A 20,131-nucleotide genomic window follows, 5' to 3' on the forward strand; every position below is an offset into this window, starting at 1 on the left:
TGTTAAACGGATTTTCATCGGAAGCCTAGCGGATGAAAGCGGATGGAAGTGGATGACAGCTCCGAAGGGGTTACCGGAGATAATTGCAAAACGGACGCATAGCGGAAAGAGCGGATGCAGAGCGGATGAAGCGGATGCATCACGTATGCCTAACGGAAACAAACGCTTTGTCCGTTCTGAATACTTTATATACGAGATGCATACGCCTACATCCTTTCTATTTCCGTGCTATTAACGATGTATAGACGTTCCACGTCTTTCCACGTCTTTCCACGTCTTTGAGCTGCAGCGGATGTGAGTTGCGAGGATGCCCAGAGGATGCAGAGAGGATACAGCGGACGTTTAAGGGATGATAACGGACATACAACGTTTGTTGCTCGTATGTCGCGGATTTACATCCTACACGGCGGAAAGTTTATCCGTTCTAAACGTTTTAAGCAGCTTAAAACTTTTTGCGCGGATGAAATCACAGTGGACGGATTGCTCGATGGATAGAGCGTATGAAACACGTATGCGATGAGTACACAGCGGATGCGTACAGCGTTTTCCAACGGATGGCAAGATTTTTTTTTTTAACGTTTTACATCCTCTTTGCATCCGTAAGTGCAGTGAGACCGGGCCTTAAGGTATTACTCCATTTTCAAAAGTTTTATTGTTATTAAATTTGCACGATAATTCACGTGTGCTTTCTGACAGGGTGAAGACAGGCCTAACTTTTCGCCAACGAAGTTGTTTCGGACGGGTGTTAAAGGTCCTGTTATGGGAGCAGTGATTTTAAATGTCAAGATATCTCATTTGATGCATATCTACACTCAGCAAAAAAAGAAAGTAAACACTTTTTCGAGATCATATTTTTGATAGAAGATTTTGATGAAAATCAATGTTTTATATACCATATTCAAGGTAATTCAATTGGCTATTAAGCTCATAGGTTGATTGAAAAGAAAACTTTACGCATGAGTGAGCACATTCGTTTTTGTCCTCCAAGGCACAAAATTAAAAATTGACATGTTCTCTTTCATTTGCAAATACCCTTCACGATAACATTCACAACAAAAGACCAGTTTAACACAATGAGAGACATGAATGAAATAGCAAAAATAAGTTTTCTTTGTCTTTATCTCTGTATAACCTCTAAGAAAAGCAAAATGGGAAACTAAAAGGGGGAAAATAAGAATTTCCTGTCAAGTCAAACTTCAAATAACATAGGGAATAATAAGCACACAGATGATTAAATGAGCAGAATGTTTTTGTTTATTTCCTCTAATCTAGTGTTTTCAGAATTCATGAGACAAATTCAAGAACCAAACAATATTTACAATTTCCTAATTTGAAAAAAAGCTCAAATTTCTACCATTTCTGTTAATTATCACTTCTCTTATTTCATTTGAATTTAGATTTGACATAAGATTCTTTATTTTCCTCCATTATTTTTAGCCTTCATTGATCATTTGGGCTTTAAAGATGTCATAGAGATCAAAGGTTTATTTTTGCAACTTAATTCATGTTTCGTTTTGTGTGAAATTTGCTGTTTGCTCTTAATGTTCTATGGGAGAGCACATACGCATGAATGACAACTTGTTCAATCTTGCAATTTTTACTTTTGTGCCCTGGAAGAGAAAAACAAAAGTGTGCACTCATGCGTGAAGTTTCCTTTTTTTTTTTGTTGACCTACCAGGCTGATAGCCAATTAAATTACCTTTAATATGGTACATAATACATTAGCTTTCAGCCAAATATTCTATGAGAAATATAAACTTGAAAAAGCGTTTACTTTCTTTTTTTTGCTGAGTGTATGTGTAAGTCTGTTGTATCACAAAACATCTTACCATTATAACATTTTCGCAATAAAGCCTATAATATAAGGAGATGTCAGTATTTTTCTCAATAAACCATAACTGTAGACGGTTAAGTCCAGAAACACTTTTGTTATAACTATTTTTCACCTTTTGTATATTTAACAATACTTAACATTGATTGTACTGGTTCAAACTTTACTTTGGTTGTTTCTATCCCTAGCCCACATTTTAGAACTATTTTGAAGCACTAATGCTAAGTTTTTGTTTCATCTGCAAATGGTAAATTATGCCTTGAACATGACTGTTTGTGTGTACATGTGTGTGTGTGCGTATATTCATAAATCGTCTTTTTTTCATATCAAATCAATCTATCGAATCTATATCTACCCCCTTAATACCAAAAGAGGAAATTGATTTTCCTCAATTACTTCCGGAATGAAGCGTTTCAAGGACTTAATAGTTTCCAGTTTCACAAGTTGAGTTGAGTGTACTTCTAATGATAGATATCGCTTACTAAATCACACTAACATGTGATCATTCAAACCCCCTCCCCTCCCCCCATCCCCCCCCCCCCCCCCCCCCGCCCCGAGATCTCGGCCGTCGATCGCGCAATCGCCATGAAATTTGGCACATACATTACTTGTCGCGTAATCTACCAAATTATAAAAGAAAAAATTGAATTTTTCATTTTTTATATTGTATATTATGCGTAATTCAGAAAATAAAGCTAATGGCATCCTAATTTTTGATAACATTATTCCTTGTAGCATTCCTAACAATGTACTTGAAAAAAAAATCTGGTATCAGAGATAATTTCTTATGTACTCTATTGTTTTATGAATTTCTTATGTATTTCTTTGTTTTTCGACCTTTTTTTCGTTTTTTTTCCACACAATTTATTACAGAACCTATTTTAAGCATAATCATGCTTAAATTAACTGATTTCAGCCATTGAATATGAAAATAATCGCATCTTTTTTTTTAGTGAGGTGAGAACACTCTATTTGCATAGACTTTGTACACAAAATCACGTTTTTGAGCCATTTTCGGTCTGACAAGCATGTATAAAAGGTCGTAAAGCGTCGTAACGGTATGTCCGATTTTCGCGAAAATGGTGTCATAAGATGTGCGAGACTTGAAAGTAAAAAGTCAGCGAGCGGCGCGGTCAAAAAAATTTGCGTGGCAAAATGGTCGCGGAAAATGTCGGGGGGTGGTTGATTCACCCCCCCCCCCCGGCCCTTTTAGGGTTAATGGTGCATATTTGCATCTTTCATAACGGTGAGAAGAATCGAGATACAGTCCTTTCTTAATGACTTATTTGCACCTGTTCTACTGATGTTAAAGGTGCGTTAATTTCACCCTGCAAGGGTGCAAAATTGCACCCGTAGTATGGATGCAAGTTTGCCCTGTAAAAGTGCGCAGTTTTTACACTCACACGCACGCGCACAGTTCGTACACTCACACATACACAGCACACACACACACACACACACACGCACACACACACACACACGCTATACACACAGGTCTGCGAACAAAAACACTCAGCGAACAATAAAAGGGCCTAAACGATGCAGTGCACATGTAATGATGTGATTATATTGCATATACTGTACCTTTACTAGTTTACAACATACAGGGTCAGCTTTCTAAATATACACTGAAAACAAATTTACGAAACATCCAATCGTAATAACTAACGTTAGCAGAACTACAGTGACTGAGTCTCATAACTTCATTCTCGAAGCAACAAGAAACATATTATTACTGATACAGCACGAGAAGATCATTTTTTTTTTTCGGGAGGTGTCCATATGAATCAGTTGTGTAAAACGTCAGTTTGTTTTATTTCTTTTCTTTATGTCTCCCTGTTGTAAAGCTGTAAAGTTTGATGTAAACCAAATATGGTTAGTCTTCGGACTTTTATTTGGTGTTTTTTAATAAAACCGAAATTGAATTGAATTGAATTGAAAACCGAAATTGAAATTAAAGCTCAACTGCCTCTTTTTTTTCTTATACACGTGTACTTCTATACTTTCTTCTATTTGATTTGCAGTGTAAGCTATTTCATTGTTTGTACTTAAATTTGTTTTGATGATCATGACATTTTATCTGTACATAATGTGAGCAGGACCCCTTGGTAGAGCAGTTAACCAACTGAAAGGGCTACCCTGCTAAAAGAATATTGAAATAGATAAACAAATGAATATATAAAACTGTTACACTTAACGATTATAGGATGAATCGTGCATGTGTGTATTGTGTGCGTGCGTGCTTTTCTGTTAATGTGCAAGATATGCTTGGTTGCATTCATTCAATGGTTTCATGTTTGCTACATGGTTTGATTAACAACCTCTCTGCTTATTTCTTTTACCTGTATAGTTCTTCTCTTGGTGCATTCAATATTAGACATCGGAGCATTAGTCATGTTGAACTTATTACATTGTATGCGGTGTGGTAAAGTTGGAATATTATCGAGTAATGAAATCCTGCATGTACCCGGAGACCAGAATTTCTGAATCTCACATTGATCATCGTTACATTATCTGTTTTGCTGTTGTTTTTGTTTGTTTGTTTGTTTGTTTGTTTGTTTGTTTCGCAAGGGTTGCTAACAATTTATGAGACTAAAGAGAGAAAAAACTGCAAATATAGATGTGTGAAGTCATGATAATCGATTGCTACCCAACCAGCATATCTGGAGTACCTTCATAATTTTATAGGTATTCCTTAGAATTGCGCCATCTATTGATTGGCAACCAACGAATGAAATACATGTATGATAGCCAAAGGATAAGATTTGAAATACGTCGCATGCTAGACTACCCTGGTCCCAGAAACAAGATGAAATGCACTGAGCCGAGAATTATTCTCCATTTTTCTGGATGCATATAAACACATAAAACAATGTACACACTCACGGACTTTAGTGGCCCCATCGGGCCAACAAAACATAATCATTTCTTAAAAGAATGGATGTGGCTCGAAGCCTATTTCTGGTTGCCCCGACCGCGAATGTCAAGCCTGCCAGTCGAACAATATGTCTGTACAATTATGTTGGTATCATATTATTAGTATGTGCATATCACCCATGCAGTAGTAATGGGAAGATGCAGTAGTAGGTACATAAAACTTACCCTTTGCATGTCGGTATAATTATGCATTTATTTATTAGTATGATAATCTGTGTGTCATTCATTCATTTTCTTGTTCATAGTAATTCATTCAATATCTATTCGTAAGTATGACTCGCTGTGGCGAGTCGACACCGTTTCATTGGATTAAGGGAAAGATGAGCGTCGGGAGAGGCCTAATCTTTCATATTCTTTCTGTATATAGTTCCTTGCTACCACTTCAGGCGGACCCCAATATGGGATGGTATATAGCAATTTCCAGGACATAAAATTGTGGGACCGATCTCCTTGGTATGGGCCGAACCACTTTACTGGTTTTGTGCTTTGCCATTATATTCGATTCCATACCTGTGCGTATATATACTGTTCAGTGACAGCATGGAACTACCTGTATGCACTGTGTATAGTATATAGCTCTATGGTGACAGTGTGACACGCGTAGAGATTTTTACAAGAAAGCATAATGTACGTGCTGATGTATCATACACACTTGGCTTACTTTCGCGCCCGAAGTGGCAATAAAGGGGAAATGAGAGTGATACTATGTTAAGATGAACCATAGGTGTTAAATCACATCAATTATCTATAATTAGGGACCATGAAGGTCGTAAAAACTACCACTCGGCACTCGGAAAGAAAGAGATGACTTATTGTTTCAGCTCATAGATTCACGGCTATCAACTTTCATGTACTTTCTAATTACAATTATGTTTCTCTTTCAACATCTCCTATTTTATCTATCTGTCTGTCTATCTATATATCTATCTATCTATCTATCTATCTATCTATCTAGGCCCTATATCTATATCTTATTATCTATCCATTTGTTTTTCTACTATCTATATCTATATCTATCCACTGTACTCCACCCGTTTCTCTATCCCTCTATTTATCTCTACATATCTCTATCTGTTTATCTTTCATCTAATGTAGTTTCTCTCTCTCAACACTGATATCAAACCCGGACTGTTGACACGGGACCAACAAAATACAATCAAACATAACAAATATTCAAACTATCATACCCTTATCAATCTGATTCCCGTTCCTCATGATTATATCTTCCGTTCAAATCTAATATTGTTTATTATTTTCTAGTTTGTTTTATTTTGTTCTGTCTCCTCGTCCTCTGAGCAAGAATGCATCAATGTGCGTCACTATACCCGAGAATACACTTCAACAAAAATGTCCCCGTCTCTCTGGTCACTGTTCATTCCATTTAAAAGATGACCTCAATAATTGTGTCGGAACATTAAAGAATACACCATACTGTTTAATACGTGCATGTTTCATCTGCTAGATAATGATTATTATCATGTAAACAAACAACACATGTGCATTAATTTTCTATAGCGGAAGTAGGAAATAGTGACCCAATATCTGAATGGTCTGAAACTAGACTAGGACGTGTTTACATGGCCACACTAGTTTCTGTTGTGTGTGTGTGTGTGTGTGTGGGGGGGGGGGGGGGGGGTTCCTTATAATTATACTTTCGTCACGGTGAGTAAGCTGGACTTTAACCATGGAGCTATTATGTTTAGTCGCTCCATAATCATACATTGCTCATTCATCGCAGAGCGGAACGTGCTGTTAAGTATACTCAATCTACATGTGCACGGTGTTTGAGCACATGATTGCTACAGGTGAGTCTACCTGTTAAAAGCAGCTGCATTAATAGTTGTCGATTTGTTCGGTACTTCTTATCGAGTTCGAGTCTCGCTTCAAGCACTATGTTCTTCGAAAGAGGGCAAGCCCTGCTGTGGGGAGTTTTTGCTGTCGCCTTGTGGAGGGGTTCGGTCGAGGCCAGGCCCAGCGGAGAACTGCAAGCCGTCGACCTGGTGCGAAAGGTATAATAGGACAGGGGTCTACTTCTTACCCGTGCCTATTGTTAAACAAACGGTTTGGATTATTATAATAGTCGTTGTATTTGATCGATTCTAGTTGTTGATTTGATTTGATTTGATTTGATTTGATTTGATTTGATTTAAATTGATTTGATTTGATTTGATCTGATTTGATTTATTATCTATATTATCTGAATGACATTGCCTTACAATACCATCCTTATTTTCAGCGATATTATCAAAAGTTACAGAACAAGGTGCTACACACCATGGGCATTCCTATAATTTCAACAATTTTCATTACACATGCACATCTGTGACATGATTACACGTGTTATGAATTTGCATATATAACTGCTGCCAACAATAAACAAAAAGCTTGGCTATTTGGTAACCGATGATAACATAGCATTTAAAAAGCATTACCATTGTTTGCCATTTGAAGCAGTGATCTAAAAGATGTTCGAGTTATCACATTAATTTTGATGCATGTGTGTAGGTCAGTTTTATCACAAAACATCCTACCATACAAACATTTTGCAATAAAGCCTAAAATATAAGGAGATATCACTATAATTATTCTTAATAAACCAAAAACCACAAAGTTGTTATCGTAGTGAATGAATTCTTCCTGAATTTGTTATATAGATATAGATATGAGCTGAGACACGCTATACAATGGCGTTTCCCCCCTTTGCTCACAGTTTTAATATCATGATAAATCATTTTACGGAAGTTACTTCAAAATATATGCATTGAGAAAAACCAAGAATACGATCAAGAAGAGGAAAAAAGGAGAAGGGGAATTAGAAAAGAAGGACTGCTGGAGAAGGATAGGAAGGAGGTGGAGGAGAAGAATGAGTAGTAATAGCAGTACACTATAACAATATCGTATATAGAAGAAGAAATTATAGCAAGTGATTAACAAATTGTCCTATTATATATACATCGACGTAAATAAAGCATTATTTACGTCGATGTAGGGCAAATTTGTCAATCAGTTGCAATACCAAAAAAAAAAAAAAAAATCTCGATGGAAGAATTTGAATAAGAATTTGAATTTGAATAAGAAAAATAGGTTCAATCATAATGATACTATACTCACACACTGATAGTTCCTGTCACACAAACATTGTTACATAATAAGCGGCGCTCCCCAACTCAGCACAATAACTAATTGTTTAGGGGAAAAAATTGAAAAATGGAGGGGAGCGCATTGATGTTTATAAATGTGAAAGTCTTGCTTTTCACATGCCTCTTTTTGATCAGGTATACACGCTGTGGTGTGCGATTGGTTTCTCATCCCAGATTTTTGTGTTGAGAATTGGCAATAAAACTGTTTTACCAAACTTTTGGTATTATTATTATGTGCAGTATCATGCGAACTTGCAACTGCCTTGATGTGTATTTTTTGGTTTGACGTCCTATCGAGAAGACCTCGTTTATTTGGTATAGATTTTGTTGCTCACATTATGAGTCCAAGCTAACGTGAAAAACAAAAACAAAAAAACTTGAACACCTCTGATATATGAAGTTTGTGTATGTGTGTGTGTGCGCGCGCGCGTACGTGTGTTTTACCTCAATGACCGTATTGAAGAATTTCAGTAAGGATTTATCTAAGAATAAGTATCTCATTAAGAATTTCGAATTTCGTAACTTCCGTGTTTCCCAGTTTCCCTTCCTCTGTGAAACATGAAACTAGAAAATTAATATTAAACTTCTGCTCTTCATTATTTTGATAAAATTAATATCTAGCTGTAAGGGATCCAGTTATAAGAGGAGTGTAGTTCCTCTTTGCTGCAAACAATTGCGAGATTTCAGCAGTATTTTGTGAACATAATAGTACGATGTTTTGTATTCTTTTGTGCCGGATTGTACAAAGGTTAAGTTTTGTTTTCTCCCAAAAATGGATCGTTGTAATCCACGGGACTTTTTGGAGCGGTGTACTAGTAATCGTGATTAAGCAGTGTGACAATAAATGCCCCGTCAGTGCATATTGTGATTGTAAACACACTTTGGTTGGATCTTGTGACTCGCCACGTCCTTTTTTTATTATAGTCCCAAAATTGCCCTGTCACCAACTATGTTAAAAAGCGGAACTTCACGGTTTTAAAACGATTGTGTGGACTATGCGGTAAACCTGTAAAATGAGCGTGAAAACTTTAGGGAAAGTTTCAATTGCAAACTGGCTGAATATAAAGACTAGGCTACTTTGCACAATCGCAGCGGCTCCAAGCAAGCAAGGGTATTATAATAGCGTCCTTGGGGAAACGGATTATATAACGTCAACAGTAAAAACCACGAACTGGGAAATTCCCTGTTTGAGCGTATCCATTACGTCATTGCAGGTGGCAAATGGCGTCAAGATTGTTTTTGCTTTGTTTAATCGTCGTGGTCGAGTGAGCAGTTGACCGTCGTATAGCAATGGATCATTGTCAGATTTTTGTCGTTCGTTCGCTCGTAGTGTGCATGTGTTAAATACAATATGGCAGCGAACAACACAGTAGACCTTTTAGAGGAAATAAATATCAAATGTGACATAAAATCTGGAAGTCACACGAAAGAGTGAGAGAAAGAGAAAGAGAGAGAGAGAGAGAGAGAGAGAGAGAGAGAGAGAGAGAGAGAGAGAGAGATGGGGGAGAGGGGAGACGGTTGGAGGAACAGGGAAAGTTATCAAACGTATTGTAGATTGAAAATTTTGAGAAATAGGAGTAGTAGGAGGAGAAAGTAAAGAGAAGAAAGAGATGGCGTTTAAATCAGTGTCCCAATTAATTTGCCTTCTTGACTTCATGTCATTTAAATTCTATTGTAATATTTCTCAATGAAAAAAAATACATGGAATATCACAAAATAAAATGGTACATGATATCCAACTATAAGATAGGAGGAACAGTAGAATAACTATTGCAAACATGTAGAACATGGTGCATATTATGGAATATTGCAAACATAATTAGAAAATATCATATAGAACATGATTGCAACTTATATCAGTATTCATGCAAAACAATAATTAAACATTAACTTTTTCACAGCTTTTATGTTCTTTGTCCGACTTCATGGAAATATTGTATACCCTGCTTGTTTGATTTCACTTTATTTATTGTAGTCCATTTGAAAATTGTTTGCGAAGGATAAAGCATGCATCTCCTTGAATCTTATTCATGAAAAGTACTGTAAAGTCATGCAGGAAGATAGCAATGTGTGACTCTTTTGACTTGCGTAACTTTTTTTTTCATGTCCGGTTTTGATGAAACTTTCACGTATGTTTTTTGTTTGTTTTGTTTTTAACTTTACTGTGGTTAAAATGAAGACGAAGTTGAATTAATTTTCAATGACTTGAGCATAAGCGGCGTCACAGCCACGTGGTTCAAGGCGGCCAATGGAATACGTCAGGTGACTCACACGCTATGATAACTTTTTCCCCCATCAAATGCCGTGTTGTTTTTGTTGACGTTGACGTTGTTTTCCACGTGAATTGGGTCTAATATCGCGCGTGGTTAACCTGCCGCCTCAAGACATGGTACTCTCTAAAAAATATTCACTCTTAAAGGAGTGAATACAAAAAAAGAGTGAATTCAGAGTGAAATTGGAGAGAATTTTGAGTGAAAATGTTCATTTTCACTCGTTTTAGAGTGACGTCAGGGATCACTCCAAAATCTTCGAGTGATCCTTGAGGTCACTCCAAAATGAGTATGCACTCCAAGTTCACTCTAAATTCACTCTTTTTTGTATTCACTCCTTTAAGAGTGAATATTTTCACTCGATTTTTTTTTAGAGAGTAAAGTTATATTAAAGACATCGCCGTTTTTTTTATTTTGTTTTGTTATTTAGTTTTCGGCTTATCAAAATATCGTTTGCTTGAGCTTCCGTTACTGCATCTATTTCGATCAACCTATAATAAGATAATGGATTCAGGCTCATGTGTTTAAAACAGAACGCCAACGTGTTGTTTTTTTCTCTCTTTGTTCGCTTATGTTTTACACAGTTTATGAGGATGGATGCCTCAAGTGCCGATGGTGAGTGTCGACCCTACCTCAATATTTGTCTATAAAATTGATTATATCTATCATCTAGCGAATTCTTGTGGAAAAGGCGGGTATCTGTTGCACTCAGACTCATTCACGTTTTCTATATCATAACATAGATTTCCGATCAGTTATAGACATAGGCATAAAGGGAGAGAGAAGGAGTGTTTAATGAGCTATGTTTTTTAGCGGATCAGTCTAGTCTTTCCCATAGCTTTATTTACTTTTAAATGGCATTTTTGCAAAGTATGCATTACTTCTCTTAAACAAGCGTGTACTATAGGCCTACATTATATTAATTCTGTATACTTTACAACTTATATTTCTTTACTTCTTTACGTGTATGATACGTTGTATCATATGTTGCATTTTGTTCGATGGAAATAAAGTGATTGGATTAAGATAAATCTATATGGAATCTCACCCCCCCCCCCATCCCCACTCTCACGCGCTTCCACGCTAACCCCACTATCTTGTACCTATCGACAGAGAGGACGGCGTGTCCGATCATAGTTCCCCGTAGGGTGTGGGGAGCCAGACCGCCAAAGTCCCGCCTAGACATGGAAACTCCAGTGCCATTCGTCGTCTTACATCACACCTACATGGACGAGTGTTTCAACCTGGATGACTGCTGTAAGATGATGAGAGAAATACAGGTATAAAGAAATCCACAGGAAAATACACACATACACAAAAGTTCGGAGAGTGTAGGCCTATGTATTCCAATCTTAAATTAATTCGCAATGCCTGAAGTGAATAAGAACATTATGCTCTCTTTTTTTTTCCGCCGAGAAGCCAAAAATATTTACCACACAATTTTGGAATATGCAGTCATATTGCGCTTCTGCTTGAGATCGGAGAGTATTCCAGATATTAATTCATTCGCTAAGGCTGAAGTGAATAAAAACGTATGTTCTTTCTTTTTTTCTGTTTTTTTTTTCTGCCAAGAAGCCAGAAATGTTTGCCGTACGAATGAATGAATATTCCGCTTTTGCAATGAGAAACGCGAACTTCGTGATGACAAAGATGATATAATGCTGGTGATGGTGATGGTGATGATGATGATGATGATGACGAGATATTGATTTACCTATCTCATTCGCTTTCTGCTGCTGAAGGATTTGCACATGGATGACCGTGGCTGGGATGACATCGCCTACTCCTTTCTGGTTGGCGAAGATGGCCGAGTGTACGAGGGACGAGGTTGGGACACGGTGGGCAGTCACGCTCCGTGGTACAACTTCAGATCAATAGGCAAGTATCATACAAATGAATAAATTACTATAAAATATAAAGGTTATGCATAACATCGAATGTCTAGTGATGCAGTGAATACAAATGAACAGATGATTCATTTACTTTCTTCACTATTTGATTACTTATTTCCTGCATAGCTATCTATTTTTATTACCTTTTGGTGCTGCGTGACCTTTAGAATTTGACGTTTCAATGTTATTATATCTTTGGTTAAAACAACAACAATAACAACAACAACAACAACTGAGTTCATCTTTTAACCAAATGACTAAAGAATCGACTTCAGGTACAAAGTATCGATGTATCTGCATGTTGGGATAAAAATGAATGGCTCAAAATTGTTAAGTATCTTAATCGATGGCTCTTATTGCATGTGCCGTATATAGTGTGTTCAAGTATATGATCTTTACTATGTTGGAAAACACAAGCAGGAAAGCCGTAGAATATGGTTGGATGAATTGAATAATTTCCCAATAAAAAATTCCACCAATTTGCCAATGTACACAGATGCGGTGACTTTGTGTTCTATTCTGCCGTTGCTATGGTAATTACTTTTCTGTCCTGATTGTTTCCTGATGTATCTCTATAAATCACTGTGCGGAAACTTTATACTCCACATTGATATCGACACCGGATCCCTGCAGGAATGGCGAATTATGTTTTCTTTTCCGTTCATTATTCATTACCTACCATGATCATGTCGGGAGGACCGTTAATCGAGTCTGTATCCGAAAGTTATCGCAAAATAACATTTTGCAGGCATGACAAATGACTTTTTGTCTAATAAATCTTCTCTTGTAAATTTCACTTTGACGTGACAGGAATATCCATCATGGGTAACTACACGGCCAAACTTCCCAACAAACAGGCGATCAGTGCGTTCCAGTCTATCGTATCATGTGCAATCGAGAAGTGAGTACGCAGTGGGGTGGGGGGTGGGGGTATTTTCTGTTGTCTTTGTTTAATTTTTTTCTCGTTGACAATTATCAATTTCAGTAAATTGAGGAAATTTTTTACTTCATTGACTTTAATAAAGGGTGTGCAGACAAACAACAGAGAAAGCTTTATCAAAACCTGCAAAAGAAGAACAGGTTCGTTGAATTTTCAGATTCCACATGACATTGTAATAACAAAACAGTCCAATGGGTCACATTTACATGATTATGCAAATGAGATGAGGCTATGACGTCACGCATCAAGATCTTCCGTTGATTTCCATCACCAATCAGTGTGAATTCTTTTGAAATAATGGAGTAACTATAAATCCTATTTGAAAATCGCCCATTCCCATTTTCAGAACTCTTAATTATCTGATGCGTAGAGTAATACAGGTATTTTCCGTTTGTGAATAGTTTATTCAATCCCGGATTTGCATGCAAATGAGACGCCTGTGATATCATGACATTGTGGCTATATAAATGTACTCTTAGATAACAAAACAACAAATATCAGTTTTGTATTATCCACCGATAAATAATAATTCGTGTTATCAACATTCTTATTGTTATCATTATTAGTGGAAAATTGAGCAAAGAAATGGGATTCGGAATCCCATTTTCTGTGCTCAATTTTTCATTAATAAATAATTTTCATTTCTGGTCAGTTTTTCTGTTTGTTACATTATCATTATTATCAAAATCATTACTATCATTAGCATGCTATTATTTTTATCATTGTTATTATTATTATTATCATTATTATTATCATATTATTATCATTATCATTATAATGATCACAATAATCATCATCATTATCATCGTCATCATAGATCTCATGATGATGATGATGATTAGCATTGTTGTCATCGACATCATCATAAACAATCTAAGACATGCTCTTCTTATTCTCTGCTAACGCAGCAATAAACTGGATGCAAACTACACCCTCTACGGTCACCGTCAAGCAACACCTCTTCGGACGTGCCCGGGCGAGGCGCTCTTCGAGGAAATGTGGTCTTGGCCACATTGGGTATGTAGGATTGATATAGGGTAACCACATTGCCATTGGGTATGTAGGATTAAAAGGGTAACGCCAGCTGCAAACCCCAACTGACTCTGAATTTAGTAAAATAAGAACCAAAGGACCAGTGACAATTCATAAGACTTCGGTACTCCGATATGAAATCAAAAAGCTTTTTAGCGAACCTTAGATATTCCACGAAAGTCTTGCCAAAGCCACCACATTATGCAATCTCAAAAAGAGAAGCGAACTGAAATCTTAGGTATACCACACCACCCCACCATCAATAATATGTTGACTGTTGATTGTCTATAGCAAATATCAAATGCATGGCACGGCATTATGGTGCGACTTACAGTCTTTTTGACAAGGCCCTCTCGCAGTTTGATGGCTATATAAAGGACGAGCGAAGCGAGCCCAGCCGAGCGCGATGATTTCGCACTCGGCTGTTCTTGCTTCGTTCGCCCCCGTTCGCTCACAACCAAACAGCGATAGGGCCTTGGCAAAAGGCTAGGTGCGACACGAGTGCTCCATGCAATTTTTCACGGTCTGTAACCAGACATCCTTTTTCTTCTCATTGTTGACTCTTACAGCAAGCTGGTGATCACTTCCCGCCAAAGAAGACAGGGAACGAACTTGAAGATGTCCATGCCCCTGAGAAAAACAAACAATCTGTAGAGAATGAAATTCCTGAGAATGAAATTCCTATCAAGATGAGAACCTTTTAAACTCTACTCGACTTTATGGTCTCTACATGAGCTAGAAGTACTGCTTCCAGCAGCATGTTTAGTTGACACTAGTTAGCTGTTCTATAAGCATGCACCTAATGAGAATTCACTATAACATTGAGTGAATCAAATACTTGATAACCAAAGAAGCCCAAAGCTCTTGCGTTTTTTTTATAGCTATTATAATCATTTATATTATATAGTTCATTTCTTATTTCGTTTTGTTTTTGCTATTCATATCTTTTCCTGCGGGCAGGCGGGCTCGATAAAAATGTTTTCTGTGTAACTTGTAATGAATGTATAGATTTTATATTCTTCTCTGTTTTGCATTCTGAGTAGTTTAGAGGACCAGCTTGAGTATAGAGTCGACTGCAATATTAGCTTCGATCGGGATATGCAGCAAGTCTTCTCTTTTGTTCAAGAGGAATAATTCTGTTAATGAAATGATGACAATGATGATAAATAACAGTAAATATGTAGCCAAACGTTGACAGCTAATAAATTGTACTATCATTCAACAAAATGAACCATCCTATTCAACGCGCCCTACGGAATGCCTGATCTTGTTTATTGCGAATGTCTGACAAAATCGAAATGATAAACCTTTTTTTAAATGCCTCTTTCGTCAACATTAAAGGAGGGCAGTTAATGGAAATATATTTTATGACTTTCTTAAGACAATATCTCAAAGAGGATTTTGTTGGCTATTGAATTGATTTTCAAAATAAACAAACAGAACAGAAGAATCTCAGTACTTTACTAAAAACACCTTCGAACACGATAGAACGGGAACTGATCATCCTTTTCGTTTATATCTTGAAAACCAGAAAAGGGCTCTTAATGGAGCAGACTTGATTACCTTCTTTACGGTCAAAGAAGATTTTATGGGTTCTTGAACTTGTTGAACTAATATGCAGAACAACAACTAAAAAAAACACACAAGCAGAACAGATGACTCTTAGTACAATTTGTACTACCAAAATCGCCTTCGAGCCTCGCTTCGAACAGGACAGAATGGCAACTGATCAACTTTATCGCCTATAACCGCAGAATTAGACGGGCTGTCAATGGACAAGACTTGATGACTTTCTTTATGGATAAAGAAGATTTTATGAGCTGTTTGATTAATTTGCAAAACCAACCAACCAAACAAACAGAACAGACGAACCTTAGCGCTTTACCCCCCCCCCCCCCCACCCCCCCCCCCAAAAAAAAAAAATCAAAAAAAAAAAAAATCGAACATGTTAGATCGGTTGCAACACAATGACGAAGGACGTGCCCCGATTCGGAAACCTACATTTAACCATTTGGCTTCCGCAGGTTTCGTGCAACGTCTGGCTCTACTTTCTGAAGCAAGCACGAAATACAGGAAAACGTCTTTCAACGAGGACTTTTAGATCATGTCAGTTACACACCTCGTTATATCAGGTTTATCACTGAATCAGGGTAAACAAAAACAAAAAACAAAACAAAGAAACAAAGACTTAAAGGACATGCAACGACCTATCACATTGGTTAAGATGGTTTTGTTTAAAACCGACCCCTTTTGTAAAGAGGCTCTAATAAATTTCCATGTGGTCCATGGTTAGACTATTTGTTGACGTAGTGGAGATGACATTGCATACTAGGCTGAAATACATGTATTGTACACCTGCGCGCGCATGCGTAAAGAGCGTCAGCAGGTGGTCCTGAGATTTGCGAGAGGAATCATGGCCGCGGGAGGTTCAGTGAGCAAGGGAGTTCAAACAATAATAAGACAAGAGGCATTAAAACTGCCATTTTTGAAGACACACGTACACTTTTACACATCCAATCACTTTCCAGTGCTATACAACATAATCACATGATTACTACTAGATATACTAGTGGTGTTATTTTTGTATAAATTATTTGCAAATTAGTGTACTACTTTTTTTATACTGGTTTAGGATACATGTACTGTCGTTATAGATAGGTAGTTCAATTAGATAAAAAATAAACATGCTTATCAATGCAAAAACCAAGATTGAGCAATCATATTTATGTATAATGTGTTTCCCTTTTTTTTTCTCTCCGCTGGCCGTCAGCAATAGCTATCAACATGTTTTTCAAATTCTAATAGTGCTCAAAGCAAACTAGGTATTAATAGTGTTGGCATATTTCGAAAACATGCATACACACGTAATTATGTATGTATACATACAATATATGTACAATGTATATGTATAGACATAAATATATGTATATTATGTATGTACACATATAATACATGTACAATGTATATGTATAGACATCAATATATGTATATTATGTATGTATACATATAATACATATAATCATGTATAGACACAAATATGTGTGTATTATGTATGTATGTATGTATGTATGTATGCATATATCTGAATAAAGCCAAGAATACATCTGTATTAATGTGTATATATGTGTTGAACTTATTGCCAGGAATGTGTTTGGAAAACATATATGTCAGCCATATACAAATCCAACAATACATTTGTATCGTCAAAAAAAATAAAAATAAAATAAAATTATGTCCAGTTATAGGCCAGCTAAGCAACTAATTAAAGGAAACCAAAACCCAAGATAAATGTGGATTGAGTGAAAGCAGCAATATTAGTGGAACACATCAGTGAAAGTTTGAGGAATATCAGACAATCGATGCAAAAATTATGAATTTTTAAAGTTTTGGTGTTGGAACTGCTGGATGAGGAGACTACTAGAGGTTATGATGTCATGAGTGGACAACAATATAAAAAAAAATATAAAGGGAATTCCACAAAAATTCATTTTTCATGAAATGACTCATTCCATCAATTTAATACTGATATATGTAAGGGTAGTAATTATTCCCCATGCTCTCTGAAAGCGGTAAGTCAAGTGCTCTTTCATTTTGCTAGAAATGTGAAAACATGTTGAAGTTTCTTTATATTTTCTTAATAGTTGGTGTCCACACATATGTCATAAACTCAAGTAGTCTCCTCATTTACGGTTCCAACACCAAAACTGTAAAAGTTCATAACTTTTGCATCGATTGTCCGATTTTCCTCAAACTTTCACTGATCTCATATGAAAAAAAGAGAGAAAGAATTTGATAATTGTGTTGTGCAAGGTATTTTGTGAAAATGTATGTTCCATCAACTCACACAGAACAAGAAGTGGATTCGGCACAGCTCTTTGTAAAAGAGTAAATAATCAATTTATTAAGATGTTATAGCTTTAGTCAATTAAATACAAAGTGGGGATTAGCATGTACATGTTTGCACTAAACTTTACTAGTATCCATGGTTACTGTACATTTCTTCTGGGACATATACAGACTTTGCATAAGAAGGGAAGTAGTCGCAAACATATACATATATTACAATTATCTCTCTTCTGTGTGTCAAGATGCTTCCTTACAATAACACTTTGTACACTTACACACATTTGCAGGTATAGATAAATTTCTTGACAAACAAGTAAAAGTACAGTTCCAAGAATAATTGCAACCCCATCATGCATGTTTGGATATAGATTCCCCAGACATAATCTCTATAACATTACAAAGAACATTACTCTTTCTTTAAATTCATACGCTTATGCTAAAATTTTGATATGTTTAATGAATGAATCAACGGAAACCAGCAGAAAAATGCATTCACTCATGTCTTCAATATGAAAAATCTGAGCTAAATGGTCGTGCATGCTAAGTTGAACGGTGTTATTAAACAAACATGAACGGCGAAGGGACAGTATTTTTCAGTGTGTACATATAGGGGGAAAGGGGATGTTACTGTCTTGATGTAATCTAATTCTTAAGAGTGAACTGACACAATCTAGGCCATAACAAAGTCATATACACTGAACCAAAAACGAAAAACGAGGAAAAAATACAAACAAATAAGAAAGATGATTTGCCCCCACCCCCAAGAAAATCTTGTATGGGTTAAAAAATTGATACCTGAACTACCATTTGTCCAATATTCCAAACTTCACAATGATTCAACATTTGGAATAGGGGATAGGGTAGGGGGTTGAGCAAGTTGCAAAAGCATTTCAGATTGTGTGTATTATATTGCCCAGTTCCTACTCATTTCTTTGGTGTGTTTTTGGAAATTGAAGTGGTACAAATTACAAAGCACTGGTCACACTGGCAAAGGAGTGGAGTCCCGGCACCAGTGCTGATGACTAAAACAGTACCAGCAGGAGACTTTTAATACAAGAAAGCCTCACAAAAAAGTAACAAATCAAAACATTAAAAAAAAAGAAATGAGTACAACTTGACTTTGACAGCATACACGACTACTCACTTAAGGAAATTACTTACAAAAAACATGACCTCACTTGTATGTCTTTATACAATTACTAACACGTTGAGGATGGGCTGATTTTGCTACAACATGCATTTCCAATATAGACTCCTGCCCGAGTATACTCGGGACTCGTCCTCAACAGGTCAAAATGAACCTATAGCTGTACGACACGGTGGAGAAACTGATAGTTAACCCCGTCTCGTCAAGTTCCCTCTGAGGTCAAAAGAATTCCCAGCTTAGGATTTAAAATAGTTCTAAAAAGTCTGAAGACACGCATGACTCAAACTTGTGAAGATACATGCACCCCTTACTGGTTTAACCCTAAAAAGACTGGGGGGGGGGCCTAAAAGGCCCCCCCCCCCCCGACATTTCGTGCGATTACTCTGCAACACGCAATGCTCTTGCCGCGATGCTCTATGACTTTTTTCTTTCGAGTTTCCCGCACATTTTGACACCAAATTTGTGACGCCCGGAGGTACGGTTCTGAAGTTACATAACTTTTTGTACATGCGCGTGAGGCCGAAAATGGCTCAAAAATGTGATTTTGTGTACAAAGTCAATGCAAATTGATTTTTTCACATGGTTCATATAAATATGCTTATTTTTACTCTCAATGGCTAAAATTAATTTATTTTAGGAGTATTATGCTTCAAAAAGTGTCTGCCACAAATTTTGTAAAAAAAACAACAAAAACAAAAGGTCGAAAAAACAAAGAAATACATAAGAAATTCATAAAACAATAAAATAAATAAGAAATTAATTTTGATACCAAATTTTTTTTCAAGTACATTTGCTAAGAATGCCATAAAGAATAATTAGACCAAAAATTAGCACTTTTGGAGCTTTATTTACTGATTTAGGTCAAAGAGTCTGATTTCTCGCATAAATTAGCATAATTAATCAAAATAAAATAAAAGAATACTATTTTGGAAAATTTAAATATACGATCTTGTAGATTACATCGCACACTACCATTGTACAAATTTCCGCGGTGATCGCGCGATCCACGGCCGAGATCTTAAGGGGGGGCCCTTTAGGCCCCCCCCCAGTCTTTCGAGCTACCAAAATAGCCCAGTCTATTTAGGGTTAAAGTAAA

General features: G+C 36.5%; 1 protein-coding gene across 1 annotated transcript; it reads left to right on the forward strand.

Moving 5' to 3' along the window:
• The first annotated feature begins 6,515 nt into the window (after window positions 1–6,515).
• On the forward strand, window positions 6,516–15,638 carry LOC139732113 (peptidoglycan-recognition protein SC2-like). The gene is made up of 7 exons (XM_071642980.1): window positions 6,516–6,777; window positions 10,763–10,793; window positions 11,292–11,458; window positions 11,921–12,056; window positions 12,881–12,971; window positions 13,919–14,027; window positions 14,612–15,638. The coding sequence occupies exons 1-7, from the start codon at window positions 6,661–6,663 to the stop codon at window positions 14,744–14,746; spliced, it is 786 nt and encodes a 261-aa protein (XP_071499081.1). The 5' UTR covers window positions 6,516–6,660; the 3' UTR covers window positions 14,747–15,638.
• The last annotated feature ends 4,493 nt before the right edge of the window (window positions 15,639–20,131 follow it).

This window comes from Diadema antillarum, unplaced genomic scaffold (genome assembly GCF_040938485.1).
Source record: "Diadema antillarum isolate AM-2024a unplaced genomic scaffold, OU_Dant_1.0 seq00000400_RagTag, whole genome shotgun sequence".
Classification (NCBI taxonomy): Eukaryota; Metazoa; Echinodermata; class Echinoidea; order Diadematoida; family Diadematidae; genus Diadema; species Diadema antillarum.

Excerpts from the sequence above, each read along its gene's own strand:
- LOC139732113 (XM_071642980.1), top strand. The coding sequence starts at position 6,661 with ATGTTCTTCGAAAGAGGGCAAGCCCTGCTGTGGGGAGTTTTTGCTGTC. Across the intron at positions 10,794-11,291 it reads GGATGCCTCAAGTGCCGATG|AGAGGACGGCGTGTCCGATC; the intron begins GTGAGTGTCGAC and ends ACCTATCGACAG. Across the intron at positions 14,028-14,611 it reads TGTGGTCTTGGCCACATTGG|CAAGCTGGTGATCACTTCCC; the intron begins GTATGTAGGATT and ends TGACTCTTACAG.